Consider the following 26531-nt stretch of genomic DNA (forward strand, 5'->3'; position numbering starts at 1 on the left):
GATACATGTCGGAGAAACTATAACTCACCAGAAAAAAGGGGATATTGTATGGCTTTATGTACAACGGTCCACCTATACGGATCCCACTCTCTCAGCGCACAGCGGCGGAGCGTGGTATCCTCTATCACAAACAGTGGCTGATCCAGACCTTGTTATAGGGCACTCTACAGCCATGCTAAATTGTTTCCCTATATAATCAACCAAATTTTTCCCACGAAAATAAATCATACCTTACTTCTTTAATTTTTTTTTTACATGTGTCACAAAATTCAGGAAAAAAGACCACCGCTAATTACAGTTGTTGATCGTTCTTTTAAAATTGCCCATCTGCAAGTTGGACAAAATAGGGTCAACTACAAAATGTCAGTTTTGATAATCACATAATTTTTATACATGTATTTTTGTAAAAGTTCATGGAGAATGGAGCTAAAAAGCTGAATGAATAAAAGAAACAAAATATTATCACTAAAATAAAAATCTTTTAAAATCTGTTGATTATTCCAGCACATGTATTGTTCTTTTTTTCAAATGCTCCTTGTCAAAAGTTTTAAGCAACTTTTTTCATCTATGAGTAAGGAGATGACAAATGGCTAATCTCTCTATATCATCCAAACTGAGACCATCTATTCTGTTGTAGAAATCCTGAAAATATAGAAAATTTAAATGATTCAAGAAAACCAGTAGTTTAATTTCTTTTATTTCCCTTTTGACGTTAACTTTTTAAACAACAGATAAGATAAGATAAAATATTGATTGTAGTTTTAAATTAGCTTCTGAAAAAGATTTGATGAACACAATGGGTGTTTTTTAAGGAAATACTTTGGAATCAGTTAAATTTGAACTTGACCTGTGCCCAGTTGGCCATCAAAATTTACTTAATTTTGAAAGATAAGCCACTTATTCAAGTTATTACCTTCTGAAAATGGTTATTTCCAACCCTTGGGTCATATATGTATGCTTAAGTAATCAGATATATTTTAAAGTTCTTTAACCAAATTTATATTGTGTCAGAAACTTATATTATGTAAAAAACTGATTACAATCCAAATTCAGACAGTATCAAGCTTGAATATTGTGGCCAAACTGGTCACAAACTGTTCAGGGTTCAACCGCTGTGGTCATATCTGGCTGTAGACCGAATAATCTGTCTCTAGTGTGGGTACATTTGTCATTCCATATTTTCTTTTCATCATTTGGCTATATTTTTTTTTAAAGGAGTAGGTCCGGTAAGACCTCTTTTTGGCACCAAAATATAGCGGTTTTACAAAATTGGTAAAATGTAAACTTTTACTTGGTTATTGGATAGTAGAATGGTTCTGCTACATAAATATGGGCTGTTTTGGACACTACAATGCACATATAATGGGTACTAGCACCATGAAGTCGTGCTAAATTACTGAAATCTTCACAATTCCAGCATTTTAGTTAAATTTTAGATAAATTTGATTTAGAAAAAAAAATGCTGTTTTACCGGATAAAGATGCTTAACTTATTGTGTAAATATAACACATGCTCCCTTTACGTTCAGTCGTACCTTTCATCAAAATGAAAGAAAGCTCTATTGAGCTGAATGCGGACAGTTACAAATAAATATGTTATTACATTTAAAAGAGGGACTAAAGATACCAGAGGGACAGTCAAACTCATAAATCGAAAAAAAAAAACTGACAACGCCATGGCTAACAAGAGGCTGTCACAACAACAGCAAACCGGATTTATTAACATTTATTTGTGTCCTGGCAATATCACATGAACCATTACTGATGAATGGTGAAAGTGAAAATCGTCAATATCAAATTTGACCTCCATTTTGTCATCAGTATCAACATATTTAAATTTGAAAAGCTTATATTGAATGGTTCATGAGTAAATGCAACAACATGAATGGAAACGCCATTTTACAATCTTTCAAGAACCATAACTCCTGAACGGTAGAAGTCAAAATCATCATTATTGAACTTGACCTCTATTTTGTCATCAGTAACAACATATAAAAATTTCAAAAGCTTTGGTTGAATGGAAACGCCATTTTACAATCTTTCAAGAACCATAACTCCTGAACGGTAGAAGTCAAAATAATCATTATTGAACTTGACCTCCATTTTGTCATCAGTAACAACATATTAGAATTTGGGAAGCTTTGGTAGAACAGTTAATGCCTAAATGCACGGACACGACTGAAAACTTCATTTTTCAATCTTCAAGAACCATAACTCCTGAACGGTAAAAGTCAAAATCATCATTATTGAACTTGACCTCTATTTTGTCATCAGTAACAACATATTAAAATTTCAAAAGCTTTGGTTGAATGGTTCATGTGTAAATGCACAGGCAGGACTGGAAACTCCATTTTTCAATCTTCAAGAACCATAACTCCTGAACGGTAAAAGTAACAACATAATAAAATTTTAAAAGCTTTGGTTGAACGGTTCATGAGTTAATGCACAGACAACATTTGATTGCCGACCGCCCATCCGCCATACATCTCTAAATCAATAACCGACATTTTTGTCACAAAAATCCGGTTAAAAATGAAAAGGACAAACAGACAAACAATAGTACACATGACACAACATAGAAAACTAAAGAATAAACAACACGAACCCCATACTGTACATGCATGCTGTGGTAAATTGGCACCTACCGTATAGTAGGTATCTCTATATTAATAGTGGAAACGTGGTCTATCAGTCCCAACTCATTGGCCCTTGAATTGGAAAACGGTAACAGTTTATCACCTTGGCATCTGTATACATATCTAGTGGGTTTGTACGGTCTCTACATATGCTTTCTCTACATTAGTGGTGTATAAAGAATAAAATTGGCAACGCTGCAATCAATTAATAAATACTTAGGATAATCATAAGAGTGGTCGTAAGTGTTTCTTGGACACTTAAGTTTGGGTAGAGGCACTCTTAAGTTTACGATCAAAGTTGGTCGTAAGTTTTGTCATAACTTGTTTTGTGAAATTGGTTTTTGACTTAAGACTTAACTTAAGTGTAATCTTAGACTTACAATGTTTTGTGAAATTGGCCCCTGAAATAGGATTGTTATTACCGTAAATATTTGACACATTTATAGGTTTCTGACACAGAAAAACTGTAGTAAAAAGAAGTTGAATTGGTAATGTGATTTGAATTTATATTCATTTTTTGATTTGTGTAATAGACAATACACTATGCTGTCATGGCAGTTGCGAAATTGATCCCCCCCCCCCCCCTTTTTTTTTTTCAAATTTTGGGCCAAAAAAAAATCATATTTGAAGAAATTTTCTTTTTCATTTCTGAAATCTTGAGATTTGTCCCCCCACCCACCCCAATTTTTTTTTAACCATCCCCCCTTTTTTTCCACAAAAATTCTTCCATTGGAGTTTGCAAACATGAAAACCCATTTAAATATATCTTAAAAGTCTACTTTTATGATATGACTGGAAATGTATGGCTGTTTAAGGTAAAAGTGTTGGTTAAAAAGATTGCATAAACTTCCATTTTTTTTAGTTATGTTATAATGAGTTTCATAAGAAAGCCCTGAAAACTAAAAGTAGATGTCTGTTTCATGCTTCCAAGAAGGACAATGAACTGTCAATTTATAAATCACTGTCTGGAAAAGATGAACGTTTTTGAAGATTGGAACCTTGTGGTTAACAATGGTTAAATTTCATAGTAATCTAAACACTTTTACACCAATCAATTCATTGTCCTGAAACATGAAAAATCCTTGTTTTTGGCCCATTATTCCTAAACAGCAACAACAATTACCCCTAAAATAAATCCCAACCTTCCTATTGTGGCATGGAACCTTGAACTTATTTTTTCAAGTGTCTCTTTTGTAGACAAAACATGCAGCTAGAATATACATTGTAATCCTTATATCTAGGAGGAGCTAATCGAGTACCTTTTTGAATTCTGTAGCTACTTTTTCAGCATCTTGAAGAGTAAAATGTCTTTTCAAAAAAAATTCTAATTTTCCCCAGGTAATATCTTTAGCTGATATTACACATGCATCTGGTGTACCGGTCATTTGTCTTTTCTTATGAAACAGAAACAGTTTGTCTCCATCAGATATTTTGTAATCACTCAAACGTTTGTCATCTGAAAAGTAAAAAAAAAACTGTTAACACAGAGATATTTCTCGCCTATTTGTTATTTCGATAAGGCATATGTTTAAATTGAAGTAGCAGCACTTTAATATGTTAAGTTATGCAAATATTCTGAGTCAATGAACAATGACTAAAGGTACAGCTCTAAACAATACCCATGGAAATGAGATGTGCCAATGCTTAAACAACTGCATACAAAATATCATTCACCTACCACTTGTGGTTCCCAATAAACTGAGATAATCACAAACTAATACATGTAAACTTATCAAAAGTTTTAAAGTCAATAGACCATGATTGAGGCGGTTAGGGCCAAATAATCTCCATGGAAATGAAATATGCAATTGCTTATACAACTGCATACCAAATAACATTGACCTACCACTAGTGTTTCTCCATAAACTGACCTAATCACAAACTAATACATGTAAACAGGGACTTTCTATACTAATATAAAAGTTTCAAAGTCAATAGACCATGACTGAGGGGGCGGGGCCAAACAATTTCCATGGTAATGAAATGTGCAAAAGCTAATATCATGAATATATATATACAACTGCTTACCAAATATATCATTGAAATTTTACTGGTGGTTCACCATAAACTTGACCTTATCACACAAACTAATACAATTGTTGATGCGGGCAGAAACAGCATACCTATCTATGTCTGCTTTTTGACTTTGTTTTCCTATTTTTTTAATTTTTTTTTATTTTTTTTTTAAATATTTAGGAACTCAATCAGGTGCAGGTCCACATAAGGGCATAATGGGTGTACACCCCCTTTTTAAAAAAGAAAGACCAGATGCTCGGCAGGGCGCAGCTTCATATGACCGCTGAGGTCGAACCCTGAACGGTTGGGGCAAGTATGGACACAACATTCAAGCTGGATACAGCTATGGATTTGGATTGTTATTAAATAGTTGACACAGAATGAATGTGGTCTGATGAACTTAAATTTTTTTTTTGCTTTTGATCAATTCACTATGCTGTTGAATATTAATTATTAATCCTCTCAAAAAAAAAATTTTTGAAGAAATTTTCTTTTTAATTTCTGAAATCTGAAATGAGAAAAATTTTACCCAATTTTTTTTCACCTCCCCCTTTCCCTTATTCCAAAAATGATCTCAATTCAAATTTCTAATGGAGTTTGCAACAATAACTACTCATTTAAATACATCATAAAATATAAAATGTCATAGTCATGGCTTAAATTAATATTAATTAATAGTAACTTCTACAAAAATAAATGGGGAATGTGTCCAAAGGGACACAGATGATGCCCCCGCTAGCATATAACATTATAGAGCTGACATAACTCAAGAACTGTAAAAGTGAAGCTGCCAAAAATTGAACTTAAACTGAGTTTACAGGTAATAAGCATTACATACACATTTCATTAAATTTAGTTAAGGCAAACTTAAGTTAAGAGAACAGAAACAAAAAAAATCTTCAATTTTTCCACTTGTAAAGGGGCATAACCCTAGAACAGTAATCAAAGTGCTTGTAATCACTGAATGGTAAAGATTGCTTTAATTTATCAGTTGGTAGTTAAAGTGAATATTGCCTAGTATATTGTATATATATAGCATTGATTTAAGTTGATTCAACCATTATTCTGGACAAAGAAAGATAACTCCAATGTATTGTCTTGAAACTACAAAGTGCTTGTTTTTGGCCCCTTTTTTGCCCTTTATTCCTCGACTGTTTGCCCCATAACCCTTGAAATATATCCCAACCTTGACCCTTCTACTTAAGGTATTAAAAATTGTGGTACAATTTCAGAACAATTGAGATACTTATACACAACTTTTTGTCCTGACACTAGATATATGCTTGTTTTGGGTCCCTAATTCCTAAACCTTAGGGACCATAACCCCAAAATAAATCCCAAGCTTCCTTTTGTGGTTATAAACATTGTATTAAAATTTTATTGATTTCTTTTTACCTATACTAAAGTTATTATCAGGAAACCATCCGTCTTTGGACAACGACGATGTGATACCAATAAAAAACAGCAATTTTTTTTGTGGTCGTATAAAAACTATTGTAACTCTGCTAATATTGTATTGAATATGGCAATTTATCATAATCATTATAATTAAACACATACTTTGATTTCTTTTTATACTGATTCCCTCATCCAATGGGTGACCTTGACAACTTTTTTAAACAACCAAAAACGGTAAGTAAATCTATACATGAAATGGTTGTTTTGTGCGACACTTTCCCAATGGCCATTCTACATCTACCCTGAGGTTGCCCACTATATATATGATACGGGATATGTTTTGAAAAACGGAGTTGCAAAAAAACTTGCATTTTTAGCTAAATTGTCTGGAATAGGGTAATGTTTTTTCACCTTGAATTGGAAGAGGTCAGGTTTGACTATCTAGAACGGAGTATTATAAATACAATGTACTTTGACCTATAATTGTTTTATTAATCGTGATTTGGATGGAGAGTTGTCTCATAGGCACTCATATCACATCTTTTTATATCTACAAACTTGAAAACAAAATTCAAACCTATGATTGCGTTGGGTAAAACCCACATTTTTCATTTGATTGCATGCAAAATGAATTTCTTTGTAAAGGGGTCTAAATACATCACAAAAAACATTTTCCGAAAGACCAAAACAGTGAAAAGGTATAGTTTAACAAAACAGGTATATATATCAAAAGTTCAGGAAAAGTTTCCGTTTAAGATTTATTTTTATTGTTCATGCCCATTTCATATAAGCTTTTAACTGAATTTACAACTTCTTCTGAAGATTTGATAATCACATGTTAATCAATACATAATTTGAATAATCCAAAGGCAGACTATTTTCACCAATTTGTATCATGGAGTCTGTTATAATACTTCATAATTTGATGATAAATGATTGAAATCCAGTAGCTTCTGATCCTCCCTAACATTTTGCCTAAGGACCCTATACCAGAGCAACCGGAATTATGACTTCATGTAAAAAAATCCTCTTTCAAATAGCCTGGAAACGCCCCTGTCAATACGTACAAAAATTCTACAATTTTTTTTTTTTGATCCTGTTGGACATGCTCGAGGGTCCAGATTTGTTATTATCATTTTCATGCAGAAAAATCAGGTTTGCAGTCAATCTGAAAGACTCTTGTTAACAAAAGATATAGGAAGATGTGGTATGAGTGCCAATGAGACAACTCTCCATCCAAATAACAATTTATAAAAGTAAACCATTATAGGTCAAGGTACAGCCTTCAACACAGAGCCTTGGCTCACACCGAACAGCAAGCTATAAAGGGCCCTAAAAATTACTAATGTAAAACCATTCAAACAGGAAAAACAACGGTCTAATCTATATAAAAACGAGAAACAAGAAACATGTATGAACTACATGAACTAGCATATTAATCTGTTGCAATAAAAAATCATAATATCTAATAAAATTTGTAGATTTAGCTAACTAAGTCCTTATATTTGAATAAAGTAACATTAGTTTATGGCGGAAAATTGTTTTAACGCTGAAAAAGCTACAATTAAAAATTGCTCGCCAGTTCCTCTCTGTATTACCATTAGATAACGCTGGTTTATTTCCCAATCATGAAGACAAGATAAATTAATCGATTTCCGTTCATAGTCTTTTTCAGAAATGATGAATGGTTCTTTATAGAGGTATGTATTCATTTTAAACATTTCAAATTTATGAAATTATATTCGTATATCAATGTTTTTGATATACCAATAACAACCAGATGCTCCGCAGGGCGTAGCTTTATACGACCGCAGAGGTTGAACCCTGAACGTTTGGGGCAAGTATGGACACAACATTCAGGCTGGATTCCGCTCTAAATTTGGATTGTGATTAAATAGTTGACACAGCATAGGTTTCTGACACAGAATGAATGTATTCAAATGAACTTAAAATTTTTGTTTTCTCTTAGAGCAATTCACTATGCTGTTGAATATTAATCCTCTCAAAAAATGTTTAAAGAAATTTTCTTTTTATTTATGAAATTTCAAATGAGAAAAATTGAACCCAATTTTTAAATCACATCCCCCTTTCCCTTATTCCAAAACTAATTTCAATTAAAATATTCTAATGGAGTTTGCAACAATTACTACTGATTTAAATACATCATAAAATATTAAGATGTAAAAAAACTGCTTGTTATCAATGAATGGTAAAGATTATTTAAATTTATCAGTTGGTAGTAAAAAGTGAATATACATTGTATATTGTATATAACAAAGATTTAAGTTGATTCTGGACAAAGAAAGATAACTCCAATTAAAAAAAATCTTGCAGATATTTCTTGCTTACTATACTGGACAAAGAAAGATAACTCTTAATTAAAAAAAAATTTGCTATTTCACAATATTGTGAAATTAGATATTTCTTGCCATTGCACAATACTGTGCAATTGAAAAGACTTGCTATTGCACAATACTTAATATAATAATTTTAGATCCTGATTTGGACCAACTTGAAAACTGGGCCCATAATCAAAAATCTAAGTACATGTTTAGATTCAGCATATCAAAGAGGACCAAGAATTTAATTTTTGTTAAAATCAAACTTAGTTTAATTTTGGACCCTTTGCACTTTAATTTAGACCAATATAAAACTGGACCAAAAATTAAGAATCTACATACACAGTTAGATTTGGCATATCAAAGAACCCCAATTATTCAATTTTTGATGAAATCAAACAATGTTTAATTTTGGACCTCGATTTGGGCCAACTTGAAAACTGGGCCAATAATCAAAAATCTAAGTACATTTTTAGATTCAGCATATCAAAGAACCCCAAGGTTTCAATTTTTGTTAAAATCAAACTAAGTTTAATTTTGGACCCTTTGGACCTTAATGTAGACCAATTTGAAAACGGGACCAAAAATTAAGAATATACATACACAGTTAGATTCGGCATATTAAAGAACCCCAATTATTCAATTTTGATGAAATCAAAAAAAGTTTAATTTTTTTACCCTTTGGGCCCCTTTTTAACTGTTGGGACCAAAACTCCCAAAATCAATACCAACCTTCCTTTTTATAGTCATAAACCTTGTGTTTAAATTTCATAGATTTCTATTTACTTATACTAACGCTATGGTGCGAAAACCAAGAAAAATGCTTATTTGGGTCCCTTTTTGGCCCCTAATTCCTAAACTGTTGGGACCCAAACTCCCAAAATCAATACCAACCTTCCTTTTGTGGTCATAAACATTGTGTTTAAATTTCATTGATTTCTATTTACTTTAACTAAAGTTATTGTGTGAAAACCAAGAATAATGCTTATTTGGGCCCTTTTTTGGCCCCTAATTCCTAAACTATTGATACCAAAACTCTCAAAATCAATCCCAACCTTTCTTTTGTGGTCATAAACCTTGTGTCAAAATTTCATAGATTTCTATTAACTTAAACTAAAGTTATAGTGCGAAAACCAAGAAAATGCTTATTTGGGCCCTTTTTGGCCCCTAATTCCTAAAATGTTGGGACCAAAACTCCCAAAATCAATACCAGCCTTCCTTTTATGGTCATAAACCTTGTGTTAAAATTTCATAGATTTCTATTCACTTTTACTAAAGTTAGAGTGCGAAAACTAAAAGTATTCGGACGACGACGACGACGACGACGACGACAGACGACGACGACGACGACGACGACGACGACGACGCCAACGTGATAGCAATATACGACGAAATTTTTTTCAAAATTTGCGGTCGTATAAAAACTGAAATATATTGAATTGATACATTTTGTAATTATTCAAAATTATATCAGAAACATAAACTTTATTATAAAATAATGAACCTGAGAATACTCGCATAACTTTTTCGAATTGGCACATAATACAACGAAATGTCACTCTTGCATACAAATGGCACACCAATAGAATTAATTAACTGTGCAATCGTGCTCCACCTTCAATGATGATTCTAAATTATAATATATAACAACCAGATGCTTCGCAGGGTGTAGCTTTATACGACCGCAGAGGTTGAACCCTGAACATTTGGGGCAAGTTCAAGCTGGATTCAGCTCTAAATTTGGATTGTGATTAAATAGTTGACACAGCATAGGTTTCTGACACAGAATGAATGTGTTCTAATGAACTTAAAATTTTTGTTTTCTCTTAGAGCAATTCACTATGCTGTTCAATATTAATCCTCTCAAAAAAATGTTTGAAGAAATTTTCTATTTATTTATAAAATTTCAAATGAGAAAAATTGAACCCAATTTTTTAATCGCATCCCCCTTTCCCTTATTCCAAAACTAATCTCAATTAAAATATTCTAATGGAGTTTGCAACAATAACTACTCATTTAAATACATCATAAAACATTAAGATGTAAAAAAACTGCTTGTTATCACTGAATGGTAAAGATTATTTATATTTATCAGTTGGTAGTAAAAAGTGAATATACATTGTATATTGTATATAACAAAGATTTAAGTTGATTCTGGACAAAGAAAGATAACTCCAATTAAAAAAAATTCTTGCAAAAAGATATTTCTTGCTTACTATTTTGGACAAAGAAAGATAACTCTAATTAAAAAAAATTTGCTATTTCACAATATTGTGAAATTAGATATTTCTTGCCATTGCACAATACTGTGCAATTGAAAAGACTTGCTATTCCACAATACTTAATATAATAATTTTAGATCCTGATTTGGACCAACTTGAAAACTAGGCCCATAATCAAAAATCTAAGTACATGTTTAGATTCAGCATATCAAAGAGGCCCAAGAATTTAATTTTTGTTAAAACCAAACTTAGTTTAATATTGGACTCTTTGGACCTTAATGTAGGCCAATTTGAAAACGGGACCAAAAATGAAGAATCTACATACACAGTTAGATTTGGCATATCAAAGAACCCCATTTATTCAATTTTTGATGAAATCAAAAAAGTTTAATTTTGGACCCCGATTTGGGCCAACTTGAAAACTGGGCCAATAATAAAAAATCTAAGTTCATTTTTAGATTCAGCATATCAAAGAACCCCAAGGATTCAATTTTTGTTAAAATCAAACTAAGTTTAATTTTGGACCCTTTGGACCTTAATGTAGACCAATTTGAAAACGGGACCAAAAGTTAAGAATCTACATACACAGTTAGATTCGGCATATCAAAGAACCCCAATTATTCAATTTTGATGAAATCAAACAAAGTTGAATTTTGGACCCTTTGGGCCCCTTTTTCCTAAACTGTTGGGACCAAAACTCCCAAAATCAATACCAACTTTCCTTTTATGGTCATTAACCTTGTGTTTAAATTTCATAGATTTCTATTTACTTTTACTAACGTTATGGTGCCAAAACCAAGAAAAATGCTTATTTGGGTCCCTTTTTGGCCCCTAATTCCTAAACTGTTGGGACCTAAACTCCCAAAATCAATACCAATCTTCCTTTTGTGGTCATAAACATTATGTTTAAATTTCATTGATTTCTATTTACTTAAACTTAAGTTATTGTGTGAAAACCCAGAATAATGCTTATTTGGGCCCTTTTTTGGCCCCTAATTCCTAAACTGTTGAAACCAAAACTCCCAAAATCAATCCCAACCTTTCTTTTGTGGTCATCAACCTTGTGTCAAAATTTCATAGATTTCTATTAACTTAAACTAAAGTTATAGTGCGAAAACCAAGAAAATGCTTATTTGGGCCCTTTTTGGCCCCTAATTCCTAAAATGTTGGGACCAAAACTCCCAAAATCAATACCAACCTTCCTTTTATGGTCATAAACCTTGTGTTAAAATTTCATAGATTTCTATTCACTTTTACTAAAGTAAGAGTGTGAAAACTAAAAGTATTCGGACGACGACGACGATGACGACGACGACGCAGACGACGCCAACGTGATAGCAATATACGACGAAATTTTTTTCAAAATTTGCGGTCATATAAAAAGTTGTTAATCTATAGAGAGTGAAGACTAATGAAAGCTAACCCACTGTAAAAATATTTCTTTGCAATTTTTCAAAACTTACTCAGAAAAATGCTCCAGGCACTTGACTTTCAAAGCTAAAAATTAACGTTTTTACACAATATTTGAATAAAGTAGTTAAAGATTATTCGCCTTTCAAAGTATAAGACACAATAAAAATTGTATGCTTGCATCATCTTACCGAAATACGGATTTAATTAAGTCCTGAACATTTCGACATTTCTTCGTATATTTAGAACAAAACCGGTTTTACAAAATCACAAGTACATGTTAAGATCCGACTAAATACCTATTTTACGATATGGTCAGGTAAAGTTGCTACATAAACAGACGTCAACTACCATGACTACTGCATTACTGATCAAGGACAGGTGCAAACAATGTATTTTACAAAAAATCATGATCACTTTTTACCTTGAGTTTAATTAAGAAATAATTCCTTCGTGTCATGCTCTATGCTCATTTTAACAAGGGTAGGCATTATATTTGTCGATATTTTACACTGAGCGTTAGCGAGGTGTAAAATGTGGTCAAATATAATGCCTTCCCATGTTAAAATGAGCATATAGCATAACACGAAGGAATTATTTCGATTCTAATAGGACAAATACAGTATTTTTATAGGTCGAAAACGTACGAAAATACCGTAAAAATGTTTGGCTTTTCCCGTTTCCATGGGAGTTTGTGCATTACATTTTATATTTGATAAGTTAAAAAAACTATGAACAGGGTAAATATATTGTTTTATAAAATTATATAATAAAAATTTATGCTAGCTGCCTAAATGTATCTATACTATTAAACGAGAAGACCTCATATTGAGTTATTTGGGGTGAAAAACGAGAAAAAAGACGTCCGGATATGTTTCCGTCATTGACGAAATTTTAAGTCAGATTAGACTTCTGGTTTGCGTTTTTCTGTATACTTTGAACATACATTAATACTACAAATAAAGTGTATTTTCTGTCTTATATCCGTCATTGGACGAAATTTAAGTCAGATTAGACCTCCGGTTTGTGTTTACTTTTTACTTTGAAACAAATACATATACTACGAATAAAGTGTATTTTCTGTCTGATTTTCTATCTACGACAGTCCGTGACAGGGTTTATTTAATAGAGAGGGTCTGAATAATATATCAATGTCCGCTGTGGATCAATTATTAAACTGAGAATTGACTGTAAAAAGAAAATACACTTTCGGGACGTCTGGAACGGGTGTTTTTAAGTTCGAAATTTCAGGATTGACCATTTCGGGATCCAGGATTTCTTTTTTCGAATTTCGGGATGTCGAGATATTTAATTTGTATAATAAATTCAGAACCTCTGGATTTCATGTTTTTAAGCCCAGGATATTGGGATCAGGGCCCCTCCGCAGTAGCGGATCCAGAAATTTTCATATGCAGGGGCCCATTGACTGCCTAAGAGGGGCCCGCTCCGAAAAGGGAGGGCGGGCGCCCTAAATCCGCCTCTGCCCCGACCCCCCTTTAATGAATGTTCATAATATACAGATAAGCGCTAAAATTATTCATGTGTCATTAAAATTAATAGAGAACAAACAAAAAAAAAAGGATGGAAAAAGGAGGAGCTGGGCTAGAAAAACAATTATCCTGTCCCAAATTACCTATGACTTTTGATACCTTTTCTGAAATTCTCAAGTCACTGAATGTTTTACAAAAAAAAAGAAGATGTGGTATGAATGCCAATGAGACAGCTCTCCACAAGAGACCAAAATGACTACGAAATTCACACTTAAACGTCACCTTACAGCCTTCAACAACAAGCAAAAGCCGGAACTGCATAGTCTGATATAAAAGGCCCCGAAATGACAATGTAAAACAATTCAAATGAGAAAACTAACAGCCTTATTTATGTACAAAAAATGAACGAAAAACAAATGTCACTGAACCACTGAATTACAGGCTCCTGACTGGAATGTTCATAATACATATACACTAAATGTTTGTTCATAATGAAATTAATAGAAAACAAAAAATGGGAATTTTGGAAATAAAGGAGGAGGGTCCTCAAGTACCTATGACTTTTGATACTTTCCTGAAATTTTCAAGTCATTAAATCTTTTACAGAATTCTTCCTACAACACTTTACATCCTTTCAAATATTCTCTGAATTTTAAAGGATAGCAATGGAAATAACGTTAATATACACAGTAAGTTCTGGCGCATGTGTCAAACATATTTTTTATGCTCATTAGAACACGGCTTTGTTTACAAAGCGTAATAAGTACGTAATATTAGAATACCTGCTAAAGTTTTACCCTTGTATACCAAATTCTGCTCATCAATGGACATTGATGTTTGCATCCATAAGATCTGTTTTACATCTGCTACTGTGTGACTAGCAGAAACCTGTAAAAAAAGAAATATTGTAAACAGGGTATATATATTCATTGTAGATAAATACAAATTTATATATTATTTAACAGATGAACTGTGTAACTTTCTTTTAAGCATGCATATAAGCTGTCTAGTAAGCAAACTTGGAACTCATTAACGTAAAGGCACCTTTTTCCACAACAACCAAATTGCTACAGCATCCTACATTGAACTTTTGATTTCGTCCCTAACATCACTGAAGAGACAATAATTGTCGAAATCCAGATATGACTGAGGTAAAAAATTTAGCACCTCATGTTGTTATTTAAAAACAAGAGGCTCTCAAGAGCCTGAATCGCTCACCTTAATTCTTTTGGTTAAATCTCTCATCAACGATTATTTTGGCTTTTCAATTTATTTAAATGTTCTTTGGATCGTCCTATTTTCTTCAAAAGCCAAAAAAAATAATCATTTTCTCCTGTGTTCTATTTTAGCCATAGGAGCTATGTTTCTTGGCATACAAGGAAATAAGATATAAAATTTATACTAGATACTCTGAAACTCATTTAGCCTAAGTTTGGCTGAAATTGATACAGCAGTTTCAAAGGAATAGATTTTTTAAAGTAAGTCAACATGATGAACAAATTGTGAAAAAAGTCTTTAAAGGGCAATAACTCCTTAAGGGGTCAATTGACAATTTTGGTCATATTGACTTTTTTGAAGATCTTACTTTAATGAACATTATTGCTGTTTACAGTTTATCTCTATCTATAATAATATTCAAGATAATAAACAAAAACAGCAAAATTTCCGTTAAATTATGAATTCAGGGGCAGCAACCCAACAACAGGTTGTCTGATTCATCTGAATATTTCAGGGCAGATAGATCTTGACCTGATAAACAATTTTACCCCATGTCAGATTTGCTCTAAATGCTTTGGTTTTTGAGTAACTGCATTTGACCCCTTTGTTCTATTTTTAGCAATGGCGACCATGTTTGTTGATAGATCAAAACTTCGATACAATTTATAAACTAGATACCCTAAGGAACATTCAGTTAAAGTTTGGAAGTATTTGGCCCAGTATTTTCAGAGGAGAGGATTCTTGAAATAGTTTACGACGACAGACGACGGATGACGACGGACGCCAAGTGATGGCATAAGCTCACTTGGCCCTTCGGGCCAGGTGAGCTAAAAATGGGACCTAAACAATAATTTTTTGAATTTTTTTTTTAATTTATTTACCTTCCGAAGTTAAGTTTTCACTTATTCCAGACCGACCTTGCAAGGGTTATAAATATTACTACATGTAGTATGTTATATGCATATATACACATTCATGGATCTACAACCTATCGATACCTGTATCTTGGCATTGCACAAGGTCATGTTTTTCTCTGACTGTTTATGACTTCTTTACACTAAATCCATTGGATGTTGGATATAAACTCATCATAGATACCAGGATAATAAATTTATATTTAAGCCAGACGCACGTTTTGTCTACAAAGGACTCATCAGTGAAGCTTGAATCAAAAAATGTTTAAAAGGCCAAATAAAGTACCAAGATGAAGAGCATTGAGGACCAAAAATTCCTAAAAGTACAGATTGATAATTTAGTCTTAGATTCATGATTTTTTTATAAGTTGTTAGTGGCTTTGAACTAGCTGTCGGATAACAGCTAGTACTCTCAGATCTGTTACTAGTGTTTTTTTGTTGTTGGGATGTACAAGTATCCATTTGTCCATCTGATGAGTTAAGCCTTTTTCAATTTATTTTTATAGTTCGTTCTTATGTTGTACTGTTATACCACTGTTCCAGGTTAGGGGGAGGGTTGGGATCTCGTTAGCATGTTTACCCCCCCCCCCCCCCCCCCACATTATGTATATATGTGCCTGTTCCAAGTCAGGAGCCTATAATTCAGTGGTTGTTGTTTGTTTATGTGTTACATATTGGTTTTTCATTCATTTTTTTTTATATAAATAAGGCCTTTAGTTTTCTCGTTTGAATCGTTTTACATTGTCATTTTGGGGCCTTTTATAGCTGAATATGCGGTACAGGCTTTGCTCATTGTTGAAGGCCGTATGGTGACCTATAGTTGTTAATTTCTTTTCAATTTGGTCTCTTGTGGCAATCATACCACATCTTTCTTTTTATAAACTTGTAACCAGATGCTCCGCAGGGCGTAGCTTTATACGACCGCAGAGGTTGAACCCTGAACGGTTGGGGCAAGTATGGACACAACATTCAAGCTGGATTCCGCTCTAAATTTGGATTGTGATTAAATAGTTGACACAGCATAGGTTTCTGACACAGAATGAATGTATTCAAATGAACTTTTTTGTTTTCTCTTAGAGCAATTCACTATGCTGTTGAATATTAATCCTCTCAAAAAAATGTTTGAAGAAATTTTCTTTTTATTTATGAAATTTTAAATGAGAAAAATTGAACCCAATTTTTTAATCACATCCCCATTTCCCTTATTCCAAAACTAATTTCAATTAAAATATTCTAATGGAGTTTGCAACAATTACTACTCATTTAAATACATCATAAAATATTAAGATGTAAAAAAACCCTCACTGAATGGTAAAGATTATTTAAATTTATCAGTTGGTAGTAAAAAGTGAATATACATTGTATATTGTATATAACAAAGATTTAAGTTGATTCTGGACAAAGAAAGATAACTCCAATTAAAAAAAATTCTTGCAGATATTTCTTGCTTAATATACTGGACAAAGAAAGATAACTCTTTATTAAAATTTTTTTAGCTATTTCACAATATTGTGAAATTAGATATTTCTTGCCATTGCACAATACTGTGCAATTGAAAAGACTTGCTATTGCACAATACTTAATATAATAATTTTAGATCCTGATTTTGACCAAAAATCTAAGTACATGTTTAGATTCAGCATATCAAAGAGGCCCAAGAATTTAATTTTTGTTAAAATCAAACTTAGTTTAATTTTGGACCCTTTGCACTTTAATTTAGACCAATTTTAAAACTGGACCAAAAATTAAGAATCTACATACACAGTTAGATTTGGCATATCAAAGAACCCCAATTATTCAATTTTTGATAAAATCAAACAATGTTTAATTTTGGACCTCGATGTGGGCCAACTTGAAAACTGGGCCAATAATAAAAAATCTAAGTACATTTTTAGATTCAGCATATCAAAGAACCCCAAGGTTTCAATTTTTGTTAAAATCAAACTAAGTTTAATTTTGGACCCTTTGGACCTTGATGTAGACCAATTTGAAAACGGGACAAAAAATTAAGAATCTACATACACAGTTAGATTCGGCATATTAAAGAACCCCAATTATTCAATTTTGATGAAATCAAACAAAGTTTAATTTTGGACCCTTTGGGCCCCTTTTTCCTTAACTGTTGGGACCAAAACTCCCAAAATCAATACCAACCTTCCTTTTATAGTCATAAACCTTGTGTTTAAATTTCATAGATTTCAATTTACTTATACTAACGCTATGGTGCGAAAACCAAGAAAAATGCTTATTTGGGTCCCTTTTTGGCCCCTAATTCCTAAACTGTTGGGACCGAAACTCCCAAAATCAATACCAACCTTCCTTTTGTGGTCATAAACATTGTGTTTAAATTTCATTGATTTCTATTTACTTTAACTAAAGTTATTGTGCGAAAACCAAGAATAATGCTTATTTGGGCCCTTTTTTGGCCCCTTATTCCTAAACTGTTGAAACCAAAACTCCCAAAATCAATCCCAACCTTTCTTTTGTGGTCATAAACCTTGTGTCAAAATTTCATAGATTTCTATTAACTTAAACTAAAGTTATAGTGCGAAAACCAAGAAAATGCTTATTTTGGCCCTTTTTGGCCCCTAATTCCTAAAATGTTGGGACCAAAACTCCCAAAATCAATACCAGCCTTCCTTTTATGGTCATAAACCTTGTACTAAAATTTCATAGATTTCTATTCACTTTTACTAAAGTTAGAGTGCGAAAACTAAAAGTATTCGGACGACGACGACGACGACGACAACGTGATAGCAATATACGACGAAATTTTTTTCAAAATTTGCGGTCGTATAAAAATGTAACCTTTTCCCATATTGTTTGGATTTTATGTGGTGTTATGTAAGAGTGAAATACCAAAGTGTCAAAAGAGAGAAATTTGTTGATAAAAACAGACGGGAACAACAAGAAAGATCACAGATGAAGAAGTTAGAGAAACTTTATTGGATACATGTCAACTTGTACCTTCGGCAACTCGTACTCAACCAACTAGTACCCTTTTTTTACCAACTTCTACTTCTACCACCTCGTACTTCTTTCATTTAAGAGGTTGTATTCAAAATTTAATTGTTATTATCATTTTGTAATTGATCTACTTATAGGATTTATATCTAAAAAAGTCCTCAAGTATGATAAATCTTTACTATAGAAAATTAGAAAAGGATATTTTTTAATGCAAAAGTTTTATATGTGACATTCCTTTGTCATCATCTTATGATATTTATATATCTCAACTTGTACCATTCGCTCTGCCTCGTGTTTAAGAGAAATCTATGTATTACTGAACCAGATGCTTCGCAGGGCATAGCTTTATACGACCGCAGAGGTTGAACCCTGAACGGTTGGGGTAAGTATGGACACAACATTCAAGCTGGATTCAGCTCTAAATTTGGATTGTGATCAAATAGTTGACACAGCATAGGTTTCTGACATGGAATGAATGTGTTCTAATGAACTTAAAATTTTTGTTTTCTCTTAGTAGAGCAATTCACTATGCATATTAATCCTCTCAAAAAAATGTTTGAAGAAATTTTCTTTTTATTTATGAAATTTCAAATGAGAAAAATTGAACCCAATTTTTTTAATCACATCCCCCTTTTCCTTATTCCAAAACTAATCTCAATTAAAATTTCTAATGGAGTTTGCAACAATAACTTCTAATTTAAATACATCATAAAATATTAAGATGTAAAAAAACTGCTTGTTATCACTGAATGGTATTGTCCATTTGACTTCTATATATTTGCAAAAAAAAATTCTTAAAAGTTCATTTTTATGAATGAATAATTTTTTCCTTGATGTATGTTAATATATGGTATATACGAACTCTGACTATTAATTTCATAATTTTTGGTCAATATTTAAAAAAAGTTTCTTATTAGGTCTCTATGTTAATTTTATTTTTTGAAGTGTTGATTACCTGATGGAGTAAGTATAAGTAGTGTAACGGCCTTCTAAACAAAACAAAAACAACATACGTGTGCTTTTAATGTTTGTTTATTTGTACCATGTGACTTTGTATATTTAAATATTAAGATGACCTCTACTGACCATCAACTAAACTTAGATTTCATGTCATGTGATTGTAATAGTTGTTCTTTCTATGATATGAAACTGCAATTTCCATTTTCTTTTTTTTTAAACATTAGATATAGTATAAACTAGTAAAATAGTACTTTATAGGGAAAGGATATGAAAATGAATAATGTTTTTTATGTTTATGACCTTTATATGTTATGTTAGTGGACATTCAGTAATGACAGAATTTACCAACTATAAAAACATTTTTTTTTATTTTCCTAAATTGTTTGCTTCCAAGATGTGCATTTTGCACATTACATGTAATAAATAACTGAATGTTTATTAACTGAAATCTGTCTTTTAACTATTCAGATTCTCTTTTTAATTTTATACAACTTGCATAAAAAGCTTGTGCATAGTAAACCACAAAGTGATGATCATTTTCATTGATGTCCTTTAATATTCAAATTGGTATAGTCACATGATACAAATAAACAAACATTAAAAGCACATGTACATGTATGTTGTTTTTGTTTTGATTAGAAGGCCGTTACACTACTTATACTTACTCCATCAGGTAATCAACACTTAAAAAAATGAAATAAACATAGAGACCTAATGGGAAACTTTTTTAATTATTGACCTAAAATTATGAAATTAATAGTCAGAGTTCGTATATACCATATTATAATATACATTAAGGAAAAAAATATTAATTCATAAAAATGAGTTTTTAAGAATTTTTTTCTGCAAATATATAGAAGTCAAATGGACAATAAAGATTAATTTAATTTATCAGTTGGTGGTAAAAAGTGAATATACATTGTATATTGTATATAACAAAGATTTAAGTTGATTTTGGACAAAGAAAGATAACACCAATTAAAAAAAAATCTTGCTATTGCACAATATTGTGCAATTAGATATTTCTTGCTTACTATTCTGGACAAAGAAAGATAACTCTAATTAAGAAAAAAAATTTGCTATTTCACAATATTGTGCAATTAGATATTTCTTGCCATTGCGCAATACTGTGCAATTATAAAGACTTGCTATTGTACAATACTTAATATAATAATTTTAGATCCTGATTTGGACCAACTTGAAAACTGGGCTCATAATCAAAAATCTAAGTACATGAATGGATTCAGCATATTAAAGAACCCCAAGATTTCAATTTTTGATAAAATCAAACTAAGTTTAATTTTGGACCCTTTGGACTTTAATGTAGACCAATTTGAAAACAGGACCAAAAATGAAGAATCTACATACACAGTTAGATTTTGCATATCAAAGAACCCCATTTATTCAATTTTTGATGAAATCAAACAAAGTTTAATTTTGGACCCCGATTTGGACCAACTTGAAAACTGGGCCAATGATCAAGAATCTAAGTACATTTTTAGATTCAGCATATCAAAGAACCCAACCGATTCATTTTTTGTCAAAATCAAACTAATTTTAATTTTGGACCCTTTGGACCTTAATGTAGACCAATTTGAAAACGGGACCAAAAGTTAAGAATCTACATACACAGTTAGATTTGGCATATCAAAGAACCCCAATTATTCAATTTTGATGAAATCAAACAAATTTTAATTTTGGCCCCTTTGGGCCCCTTATTCTGTTGGGACAAAAACTCCCAAAATCTATACCAACCTTCCTTTTATGGTCATAAACCTTGTGTTTAAATTTCATAGATTTCTATTCACTTATAGTAACGTATGGTGCAAAAACCAAGAAAAATGCTTATTTGGGTCCCTTTTTGGCCCCTAATTCCTAAACTGTTGGGACTTAAACTCCCAAAATCGCTATCAACCTTCCTTTTGTGGTCATAAACATTGTGTTTAAATTTCATTGATTTCTATTTACTTAAACTAAAGTTACAGTGCGAAAAACCAAGAAAATGCTTATTTGGGCCCTTTTTGGCCCCTAATTCCTAAAATGTTAGGACCAAAACTCCCAAAATCAATACCAACCTTTCTTTTGTGGTCATAAACCTTGTGTTAAAATTTAATAGATTTCTATTCACTTTTACTAAAGTTAGAGTGCGAAAACTAATAGTATTCGGACGACGACGACGACAACGACGACACCAACGTGATAGCAATATACGACGAAAATTTTTTCAAGAATATTGTTGTCAGGTTATTAAAGATTGCATATTTTGGCTTTAATATTGATTCACTTATAGGGTCTTCTATACTATTAAACGAGAAGACCTCATTTTGGGTGTCGCTTCTCTTCTTTCCACAATAAATTAATCATCACGCCTCTGTGTCCTATGGGTACAGTGCATAATCGCATTTGTCATCCATTCATATGATTATTCAGATTGAGTTATTTTGGGTGAAAAACGAGAAAAAAAGACGTCCGGATATGTTTCCGTCATTGGGCGAAATTTTAAGTCAGATTAGACTTCCGGTTTTCGTTTTCTGTATACTTCATGTACTTTGAACATACATTATACTACGAATACAGTGTATTTTCTGTCTTATATCCGTCATTGGACGAAATTTAAATCAGATTAGACCTCCGGTTTGCGTTTTTTTCTTTTTACTTTGAAACAAATACATATACTACGAATAAAGTGTATTTTCTGTCTGATATCATTTTCAAGTTTACTATCCACGGCGGTCACAGGGTTTATTTAATAGAGAGGGTCTGAATAATATATCAATGACCAATATATCAATGACCGATGTGGATCAATTATTAAACTGAGTATTGACTGTAAATACACTTTCGGGACGTCTGGAACGGGTGTTTTTAAGATCGAAATTTCAGGATTGACCCATGATTTCGGGATCCGGGAATTTAATAGAGAGGGTCTGAATAATATATCAATGACCAATATATCAATGACCGATGTGGATCAATTATTAAACTGAGTATTGACTGTAAATACACTTTCGGGACGTCTGGAACGGGTGTTTTTAAGATCGAAATTTCAGGATTGACCCATGATTTCGGGATCCGGGATTTCTTTTTTCAAATTTCGGGATGTCGAGATATTTAATTTGTATAATAAATTCAGAACCTCGGGATTTCATGTTTTTAAGCCTGGGATATTGGGATCAGGGCCCCTCCGCAGTGGCGGATCCAGAAATTTTCATACGCAGGGGCCCGTTGACTGCCTAAGAGGGGCCCGCTCCGGTCGTGCTTCAGTGATTCCCTATATAAGCATGAATGTTCATAATATATAGATAAGCGCTAAAATTATCCATGTGTCATTAAAATAAATAGAGAACAAACATAAAAAAGGATTTTTTTGTGGAAAAGGGAGGAGCCGGGCTAGAAAAATAATTATCCTGTCTCAAATTACCTATGACTTTTGATACCTTTTCTGAAATTCTCAAGTCACTAAATGTACAAAAAAAAGAAGATGTGGTATGAATGCCAATGAGACAGCTCTCCACAAGAGACCAAAATGACACCGAAATTAACATGTAAAGGTCACCTCACGGCCTTCAACAATAAACAAAAGCCGATACCGCATAGTCTGATATAAAAGGCCCCGAAATGACAATGTAAAACAATTCAAATGAGAAAACTAACAGCCTTATTTATCTACAAAAAAAGAACAAAAAACAAATATCACTGAACCACTGAATTACAGGCTCCTGACTGGAATATTCATAATACATGTACACTAAATGTATGTTCATAATGAAATTAATAGAAAACCAAAAATGGGAATTTTGGAAATAAAGGAGGAGGGTTAAAAAAAACATTTTCCTGTCCCCAAGTACCTATGACTTTTGATACTTTTCCTGAAATTCTCAAGTCATTAAATCTCTTACAAAATTCTTCCTATAACACTTTACATCCTTTCAAATACGCTCTGAATGCCCGCGATTTCGCGGGTGTGTTCTAGTTGTATCAGATTTAAACAATTAGTTTTAAAACCAGTTGTTGGCATGACACAGGCTATGTTCTTATCATATATTTTATGATGATATAATACTACACCCCTAACACGAGGGCTTGTGCCTGATATTCATATGATGAAGATATAATCTTTCAATCAGTTTTATTGAGCTGGCATGTCAGTTACTGCTAGTAGTCTGTTGTTATTTATGTATTATTGTCAATTTGTTTATTTTCTTTTAATAACTCTTCTGACATTGGACTCAGACTTCTCTTAAACTGAGTTTCACTGTGCGTATTATTGTGCATTTGTTTTTTCTATATTAGCTAGAGGTATTGGGAGAGTTGAGATCTCAAAAAACATGTTTAACCCTGCCACTGTGGCGTCTGTCCCAAGTCAGTAGCCTCTGGACTTGGTTAGTCTTATATTATTTTTAAATTAAGTTTCTTGTGTATAATTCAGAGTTTAGTATGACGTCCATTATCATTGAACTAGTATACGTATTCATATTAGTGTTGGGGCCAGCTGCGCCTCCAGGTGCAGGAGTCTCTCCTTGCATCAAAGACCCATTGGTGGCCTTCGGATGTTGTCTGCTCTATGGTCAGGTTGTTTTCTCTTCCCCATTTCCATTCTCAATTTTATATATTATATAAGATACCATAATCAATAACAGATAATAATAACTACATTTTTGACATTCATGTATAAAATGCAATTCATCTTTGATAGAGCTAGTGTCAAAGCTGGTACGTAACCAATTAAGTTTATCAACAGTATAATCATGATAATACATGTATCTGCCAGTTTCTAGACTACTATATATACACATAAAGTATGTCTATAAAATGATAGTTACTTGAATTCCAAAAAGATACAAGTTAACATGCACAGAAATTGCCTTCATTAAAAGTTTGCAAACATCCCATAAAGCAAATTACATGGACGATTAATCATGTTAATATTGAATATTTGGTATATATTGCCATCAGGCGTCTTCTAAACGACAGTAACATGCAGTTCATAAATTAATTTGTTGAATATAATCATATCTTTTAACTACTCATGGGTGCCGTAGTAGGTCCATTGGAATTTTTAGCCAGGATTTCTTGGCATAAGATATGACATTTAGTAAACAGCCCTTGTGTGAGATAAGGGTTTAATTGCCAATTAACGACACAATCAAATACAGTGATAAAATATAAAAAAGAAGATGTGGTATGATTGCCAATGAGACAACAATCCACAAAAGACCTAAATGACACAAACTGAAACATTAACAACTATAGGTCACCGTACTGCCTTCAACAATGAGCAAAGCCCAAACCGCATAGTCAGCTATAAAAGGCCCCGAGAAGACAATGTAAAACAATAAAAACATGTTTTAAGTAGTGGGCTAAATTTCTACAAACAAATATGTTTTCCCCAAGCTTGGTTTTTACGTGCAATTTCTTTAAATCAAATAAATAAAAAAAAAGATTTAATTTATTACAAATTGAATGCAGACCATTTGATTTTACTGTGTGGGAGCTATGAATTTATTTGGGAAAAAAGTTTGTTTCCAGTTTTTGGAGAAAATAGTTTGTTTTTGACCCTGAGAAAAAAATTGTTTGTTTCACTCATCGCTGCTGCTAAATTTTGTTTAGGCAAAAAAAGGGTTTGTCCCCAGAGCCATATTAATTATGAGGCTCAAAACACCTTATCGCTATTTGTCTGCCATTACTGGATATCACACAGGTTCCCGTAAAATTTTGATGTCATCACAAAATACCTGAAGCCACAATGGAAAAGTGACAGTTATATGCGTCAAAAGATCAAGTGGCTGGGTAGCCGAGCAGGCTAATAGCAATAAGGTGTATTAATTGCCCCTTTTTTCAATGACATTTACATGCTAAATTGTCCCTTTTCTGTCTAGCAGCTAGTCCAAATAATTATGACGTCTGAAAGACGTTATAAATATTTGGAAAATTTATCAGCCTGCCCTTTTCAAATCCTGGCTGGAGCACTGAATCGAATGGGTACGAGTTGGTAGAAATAGGGTACGAGTTGGTTGAGTACGAGTTGTTGTGTACCTTTTATATTGACTTTATCGTATATTTTCAAGTTTGAATATATATGAGAATAGGTCGGGAAATCTATATTTTTGATAGATTTCCCGACCTATTCACATATATTCAAACTTGAAAAGATGAACTATTCCAGCGGCACGTCCTATCACCTTATATGAAGTGGGTCCCCCGAGAATTGGAGTAACATTTTGTTTCTCACTTTCGATTTTCCTAAAAAAAATAATCTTAAATTAATACGGTAGATGAATTTTCCCTGTATCTATCTATAAGGTAAATTAAAAGATCTGTTTAGCTTTCTAACCGTGACTTTGCTTTCAGTTCCTTTTAAGATTTTGACAAATAGATGCATTTTTTCGTCCAGTTTTCAAAGAAATTTTCCAGAAAGTCTGTGAAAATACCAACACGATTGAAACGCACTCTTTCATCTTGAATACGGATGTTTTAAAAGCGTTAATTAAAATTTTGCATTTGAATAAGTCCAACTTGGCATTAATTTAAATAAGAAGAAAAATCTGGAATTGTCTTTACAAAAGCGTAATAATATTGACTATGCTTAAAGCAAATATATGAATATTGTTTTGGTCTTTATTAAGATCTGCTCTTCCATCATTCGACATGGTTCCGTCAGGAGAAATATATTACTGTTGACAAATTTACATAGACCTGTGCTAATAAAACTTATTTGCTGACGAAATATAAGATAACATTTTTGAACGGCGTCGCTGACGAATTGTTATATTTTTCACAAGATATTACAGAACACGTATGTTTATAAATCCAAATGAATTTTAGAACCCAATGAACAGAAGAGCCATTAGTTATGTGACATCTTCAGTGACTGGCTAGCGACTACCTGAAATCTCACTGGTTCCTGCATTGACCAACCAATTTCCTCAAGTAATTTCCAATCAAATAGGTTTGATGTGAGA

At 32.4% G+C, this 26531-nt stretch overlaps 2 protein-coding genes across 6 annotated transcripts in view; one reads left to right on the forward strand and one right to left on the reverse strand.

The window, feature by feature from the left end:
• Positions 1 to 224: 224 nt before the first annotated feature.
• Positions 225 to 26494, reverse strand: LOC134725474 (ubiquitin-like protein 4A). 2 transcript variants are annotated; one of them, XM_063589327.1, is made up of 4 exons: positions 26456 to 26494; positions 14293 to 14398; positions 3895 to 4091; positions 225 to 642 (listed from the first exon to the last, which is right to left on the reverse strand). In XM_063589327.1, exons 1-4 carry the CDS (start codon positions 26477 to 26479, stop codon positions 562 to 564), a joined length of 408 nt encoding a protein of 135 aa, XP_063445397.1. In that variant the 5' UTR covers positions 26480 to 26494; the 3' UTR covers positions 225 to 561. The 2 variants fall into 2 exon arrangements, with proteins under 2 accessions (XP_063445397.1, XP_063445388.1); XM_063589318.1 differs by lacking the exon at positions 26456 to 26494 and adding an exon at positions 25904 to 26040.
• The window catches only part of LOC134725448 (nuclear transcription factor Y subunit beta-like), a 54762-nt gene continuing 54460 nt past the window's right edge, over positions 26230 to 26531 (forward strand). Inside the window, exon 1 of one of the 4 annotated variants that reach the window (XM_063589306.1) lies at positions 26230 to 26365. The gene's annotated coding sequence lies outside the window, so the exon portion shown is untranslated. The other 3 variants (XM_063589279.1, XM_063589288.1, XM_063589297.1) reach the window with 3 other exon arrangements.

Source organism: Mytilus trossulus, chromosome 1 (genome assembly GCF_036588685.1).
Source record: "Mytilus trossulus isolate FHL-02 chromosome 1, PNRI_Mtr1.1.1.hap1, whole genome shotgun sequence".
In the NCBI taxonomy this organism is placed as follows: Eukaryota; Metazoa; Mollusca; class Bivalvia; order Mytilida; family Mytilidae; genus Mytilus; species Mytilus trossulus.